The following is a 7056-nucleotide window of genomic DNA, read 5'->3' on the forward strand; positions in this document are numbered from 1 at the left end:
CAATATTTTAACAACAGGAATGTATTTAATGATGAACCATATGCTGTAATTCCCTGTTTACGTTCAATTCTGTCATTTGCCTTGAAGCTCAATCTTCACTTTTGAAATTCAAGGCATTCTGGATGATATTTTGATATAGCTATTTTGATGCTATACAGATTGGGTTATTTTAGAAACATCCAAAAAACGGCACCATTTTGGATACTTTTAAAACATCTTTTTTCAGCTTCATAGCATCCTACTACTTATACATTGTAACAAATGGCACATCAGTTTAAACTAAAAAATGACTTCATGTGGTTACAAATAGTTGAACTACTTTTATTCAACTCAAAAAAAATACTTTGAAATAATTGTTCATTCAAAGTATTTTTTTAGGTTGAATAAAACTAGTTAATGTACTTGTTACCACATGAAGTCATTTTTTAAGGTTGATCTGACAAACCACTTTTTACAGTGTATGAAACCTGTGAAGTTGTACAAGACAGGCATTTTAGAATCATTTGACACATTATGTGCAACCAACCTGGGTTTATGTTATAGCGTGAATAGTAGTGTAAACATATTTTATATTCTTCTACGTTATTCGTATACATATAGTAAAGAGCACGGTTAAAATATAAACTGGAGAGCTGTGAAATGTGCATTACATATGCTAATAACTTAAATGTACAAAGTTTTAGCACAGACCCTCTTTTTAAAAAAAACAATATTCATTTTTTTTTTTAAAGATTTGAAAAAACAGACCTAAATTTGACTTTTGATTTACAAATCTGAAAAGAAAAAGAGAAAAAAATAACCATTATCAGCAAATGCCTCTGATCAGTCAGGTTCTGGAAAGCAGTCTTCTTCTTCTAATTAAGGAACTGTTCCTGTAAAAACAGACCACTGACACCATCTAGTGCACGGAGATGGAAGTACATGGACCATTTCAAAGAGCAAAGCTCTGTACACTTTAAACTTGGTCACTTGATCCAAAGTGTGATTTTCACTGTTCATCAATTTATTCTGTCACTTAACATCCACAGAAACTTCACAAATTCTCCCAGTCATTATATTTCAAATGTTTATAATCATATGTTAATTGTAAAAGGCTTGACTTACAATTTTGATATATCATTAAAGCAAACAGTGAATCAGTCAAATATGATACATTTTAAAGGGTAATAAATAACTAGATCATCTAGATAATAAATTGTACAATAACTGTTAGATTTGTATCAAAAGACATGAAAGGTCCACAGTTCCTGTTATGTGTACTTAGCCCAGTAGAGGGCGCACTTGCCACAAGCCCTTGTCACGAATTGTAGGCTTGAGACAGGAGTCTTGAGTGCAAGATGCTGTCTTGCTATCTGTGGGAGAACATGTGTGTTTTTAGATGACCCGATTGGGTAAATGTTTTGTTACACAGGGTGCACTGGTAAGGCCTCTGGCCTGTGTGGATCACGTAGTGTCTCTTCAGCTTGGATGGAGCTTCGAAGGTCTTGAAGCAAACAGCACAGTGGTAGGACTTCCGCAGTCTCTCTTCAGGACCCTGCATTGGGCATTTGTGTGCCTGAAGTTTCTTTACTGTAGGAAAGCACTGGCTGCAGGATGGACAAATAGGGAGGTCATTTGGTGGCTCAGTGAGGTGTTTATCACAATCTTCCTCAGCCCTTTCCTCCTTTGGTCCTCTGAACCTTGCCAGGTCCTGTTCTTCGTGACCGAACCCAAGCCTGCAACAATCAGAGACAGTTGGAGACCTATTGGAACAGTCATCAGGAACACAATAGTGGACATCCCGTGGATGCCTGTTCTCTGGTCCTTCCTCAAATTGACCGGGATCACTTGGCTCCAGTTGATCCAGACCATCCCACTCGAGACTTCTGGATACCCCATCAGCACCGATCACTGAGGTACCTGCTTCATGCTTAAGGGCAAGATGAACTGATCTGTCCACCTGGAGATCAATTTCTGACTTGATCTTGCTGTCGTCATGATCTAAACCAGAAGGCCCACAATGATCTTGGTGCGCCATGTGGAAGTCTTGAGGCCTCTCTTGATGAACAAGCTCCAGAGTTTTTTTGACCAGAATTTTGACTTTTCTGTTGTGGACCCACTGGTGACACTGTAGATGGCTCAGCTGCTTGAATGACTTATGACAAACCTGGCACTCATAAGGTCTGACGCCTGTATGGATCCGCAGGTGCCTGGAAAGTTTTGAGGGAAAATCAAAAGTCTTCAAGCAGAAAGTGCACTGATTCAAATCCCGCTTTTTGTGATCCAAAGTGTCTTGCGCTGCCTTTGCAGGAATCACTGCGTTTTGAGATCGACCATTTTTGTTGACGTCAACGGGAAAGTTGGTGCTGTCGCTGTATGCTGTGCATGGCACAGATAATTCCTCTGCAGAGGGTGCAGATTTACTATGTTTACTCAGTTGCAGGTTTTGATTGTACCTGTTTCCCATGAGTGCACGGTCAGGATGTGGCTTCTGCAGCAAAGGAAGGTTTCCTGAGTCTTGACTACAGTTGTCTTTCAAAAATTCAGAAGTTTTGGAAGCAACTGACGTCTTTGACGCAACAATCCTGCGCTTCTGACTCCCTTTATAAGTCATTTTCCTTTTGGTTTTTGTATGAACCTTCTCATGGCTCTGCAGATGGCAGAGTTGTCTGAAGGACTTGCTGCAGATGGCACAAGTGAATGGCTTGATGTCCATATGAACAAGGAGATGCCTGGAGAGTTTGGAAGGAAAATCAAACATTTTTAAGCATATTGTGCACTGGTGCCCGGACTCTTTAGTTTGGTTTTCCATAGCTTCCATGCCAGGAACTTCGAACGTCACATTTTCACTGGCTCTCTGTGGGCGCGCTCTATCGTCTTCTGGGACACATTTTGACAAGGATGTGAAGCTATTAGATGGAATAAAGGAGTGCGTGTTATCTTCCACTGTGAAAGATGGCTGACCATTGGCAAAATCCTGTTTGTCCAATTTCTTCATACGATGAACCTTGCTTGATGTTGAACTGAATGCTCCTTGGCTTTCTCCTCTACACCTGTGAACCTTTAAGTGGGCTCTTTGTGTGAAACCTCGGGAGCATACCAGGCACTTGAAAGGCCTTTGCCCCGTGTGGATCAGAAGATGGCGGCTGAGTTTGGACGGAGCACTAAAGCTTTTTGAACATACTGTGCACCAATTACCTTGCGTGTTACTGCTGGCTTTGTCTGCTATGTACCTGACACCACTCAGATCCCTTTCTGGAATATTTTTGTCAGTTGTGAGCCTTGTTGATCTGAATTTCCTGCTGAAGCTGTTGCCCACAAAACGTCTTAGCCTAGTCTTTGAAGCTTGAGATTGGTTGACAAATTTGTGCAGCTGAAGTGAAGAAGTCTTTTTCCTGGGGCCAGTGTGAATGCTGTAATGTGCTTTGAGATGGGCTAACTGCCTAAAAGAATAGTGGCATACAGAACACTGAAAGGGTCTCTGGCCGGTGTGAATGAGGCAGTGCCTTCTTAGCTTGGATGGAGCACTGAAGCACTTGTAGCACACTGGGCATTCATGCATTACTTTTGTTTCTACCCAAGATTTCACTGTCCACCTTCACTTTAACATCTTCAGCAAATATTTCCACATCAATGCTGTTTTCCTTCGACTTCTTTGCCAATGATGGGTCCACCTTGGCTTTTTCTTCTGCCCACTGTTCCTCCGGGGAATACACAAATGTTTTTATGTTAGGATCCAGTGATGGATCCAGGCTCTGAGTGACACTTCCACTGGGAATGTTCTGGGATTTATGTTTTGCCTTGGTTTGTCTCTGTGAAAAATGAGTGATCAAGTGAATTTTTAAGTGGGCAAGCTGCCGAAAAGCCTTGGGGCACAACTGGCAGCCAAAAGGCCTTTGGCTGGTATGAATCAGAACATGCCGCTGAAGTTTTGAAGGTGCAGAAAAACACTTCAGGCACGTGGCACACTGGTTCTTCTTTGGTGTCTTCTCAACCATCTCCAGCGATGCCTGTTCATGAGAGCTGTTTAATACCGTGACATCTGTTCGTGAATCTTCACTACTGTAAATTACACTGGATTGCTCTTGTTTTTCAAGACTTGGCTCAGGCTGAACGCAAGAGTACTTGCTATTTTGACGGTAATCATTTTCTTTTTCCGTCATGTCACCAAATCCCCTGCAATTCCATTGGACAATGTCACACATCTGCTTTTCTGCAACTTTGTCTTCAATGTGTTTTTGCTCCGGTGAAGATGGGATTACTGAGAGCGCATGCGCAGTATCTCTTATGGACTGCTCAACAAGCTTTTCCTCCTTCATGCAATCTTCCTCAACATGCTTCCATCCACTCTCATTGTGTGTTTGCAGGTCATTATACCACATACTTTGATCAACCAGCTCCGAGTCCTCCTGGATCCCAGTTTGTTCAAAAAAGCTCATCTGAGGCTTGACATGAGGTACATTATGAGGTATGTAACTGCCCTCAGAGTTTGTGTATGATAACTGTGAATCAGCTGCACCCGAGACTGAAACAGGTCTCAGCTTTGTGTGGCTCTCCAGATGTCTCTTCAAGTGCGCAGACTGCCGGAAGGCTTTGTCACAAATGGAACAAGTGAAGGGTCTCTGTCCAGAGTGGGTTAGCTGATGACGGCGAAGTTTTGAGACAAATTCAAACTGTTTCAGGCAAACTGGACACTGGTGTGTCATACTGTTCAGGTCATGCATAATGCAAGAGATCAAATATTTTTTCCAAGAGCTTGAGACCTCTTTGAGCTTTCATCTGAAAAGGCAGAATAAACAGAATGAAGATAAATTACAATGAGGTAATTCCAACAATTCCTCAAAACTTCTGCATCATTCAGAGTTGTATGATGTGAAATGGTTCAGATGTCTTTACAGTGGTGGTGATAGTAACGAGGGGTCGTCATGTCTACAACACAAATAAAAGCATTTTTAGTTACTATCCAAAACCACCAGTTAACCTACATGTGTCTTCTGAGTTTTATATGGAATGCCGATGAAGGGAAATCTGCAATAATAAGTTTTCTTTGGGGACTATTTTGCCTCACATCACTCTACATATTATGTATCCCTCCACCATGAATGGATTTTAAGTTCTCAAAACTATCATAAAACAATGTCTCAGTCATCAGGCATTGTATTCATAACAATTTCATGTAATAATTTTCTGTGAGGGAGCTTTTAGAAGTGGACGTCGGGTTCCTATCACCACCACTGTGAACAATTCTGACTGTTTCTCTACAACGGAGCATTTCACACCAAACCACTTTGAATGACTTTGTTTACATCTTAACCGTTTAATTATACAGAAAAAAACCTTTAAGAGCTTACACACAACGTGTGAGGAGGTTCTTTAAACTTTAAAAAAGGTTCTTCCCATCTTATTTACAAACATACTTCTTTAAAGAACCATCCAATGAAAAGGTTCTTCGGGGAATCAAAGGTGGCCCTGTAGAATCCTTTCAGGCACATTTTTTTTATTTTTAAGAGTGTAGCTATGATACAGCATTAGGCTGTATCAAATTATTTATACTTTATAAACAACATTCGTGGAATTAATGACCAAAACAGACGCTAATAACATTTAAAACCTTCTACTGCTTTGCTATGAACCTGATTATATCATATATAATATGACTATTTTAATAAAACTCGGTTAAGCTAACTGTGTACAGTAATACGACGCTAATGGCTAACAGGAGATTTGTTCCGACTTTCCACAGCCGTTTCTCTCAAATAGCATCTCTTACACTTACCATGATAAAATGCAGGTGTAAACACATAAAACGTGTCAATGTTTAAATCTGTTAGCTTCGAAATTTGTCCTTTTTTTCGTCGCGAAACACACAGCGGTCCAAAACAAACCCCTCTGTCCCTCAACCAGGGCCGGGTGGAAACGGCGGCGGTATGAATGGTTCCGTCTGAGCTCATACTATTTTAAAATGTTAGAAACTATAAAAAAAATAAAAATAAATAAATAAATAAATAAATAAATAAAAACACATTAACCCCACTTTCATGCCTTTCAGAATTGGAATATTGTAATGATTTAGATAATATATAGCGTGAGTTTCATTATGAGAAATCGAAATATAAACTTAATCAAATCAATGACGTTTATTGCCGCATCACATTTACACAAGTGCAAGGTGAGTGAAAAGGTGCGTAGCCCCCTTGTAGAGTTTGAATACAAATAAAAGGAGTATATATATATATATATATATATATATATATATATATATATATATATATATATATATATATATACCGACTCCAAATACATACACATATACAAAATGTATTACATGCATATTTTTTGACATATTAATGTCACTCCTTTTAACCTCTATGTAAGATTTATGTAAGTGCTTATTCTGTTAATACGGACTGAACTGATTGTTACTGCTCCGTTTATCAACGTTGCTACAGAGATGTGTTTGTAAAATGCTATAAAAATATAAATATAAATAACAAAACTGTACAGACACAAGTTTGCATTTTTTAAATAAAATGTATGTACCACTATATGTAGAGATTTTAGTTTATAAAAAATATGTGGACTAATAGATTCATATAGGTGAAATGTGGAGTTTATACTCACTAACGTTTAATATAATCATTAGATGTCCAGCAATAGAGGAAATTTTTGGGGAAGAAATGTATTTTGTATGTCTATAGGTCAAAGTGTTCCACTACTTTGCATTTTGTTTAGTTTTCCTTTCAATTAAACTATGAAGAAAAACGCAGAGTAACCAGTAGGTGGCAGTGGCGTCTAACAAACAGATACACGGACGCGTAGACTGTCGTTTATAATAATAATATTTTCTCCTGTGTGTAATATTCCTGTAGTGCTGTCTTATTGTGATCCATACGCTCAGCAGAAAGGGTTCTATACAGACTTAAAACAGGTTCTTTGACTGTGTAACCATAGTGGTGCTACAAAGAAACGTCTTTTTTTAAAGATTCATATACAAATGGTTCTCTTTGATGGAGAAGAACCATTTAACCAGACAAAGAACCAGTTAAGCATTTAAATGCTTCTTCTAGTTGTCATGGT

General features: G+C 39.0%; 1 protein-coding gene across 1 annotated transcript; it reads right to left on the reverse strand.

Annotated features, from left to right (window-relative positions):
- Positions 1-980: 980 nt before the first annotated feature.
- On the reverse strand, positions 981-5884 carry znf770 (zinc finger protein 770). Its single transcript, XM_036582426.1, is given in 3 exon segments — positions 981-3547; positions 3549-4758; positions 5756-5884. Coding segments are annotated over 2 exon segments (3354 nt in total). The 5' UTR covers positions 4704-4758; positions 5756-5884; the 3' UTR covers positions 981-1348.
- Between the last annotated feature and the right edge of the window lie 1172 nt (positions 5885-7056).

The sequence above is a fragment of the Colossoma macropomum genome, unplaced genomic scaffold (genome assembly GCF_904425465.1).
Source record: "Colossoma macropomum unplaced genomic scaffold, Colossoma_macropomum, whole genome shotgun sequence".
Lineage (NCBI taxonomy): Eukaryota > Metazoa > Chordata > Actinopteri > Characiformes > Serrasalmidae > Colossoma > Colossoma macropomum.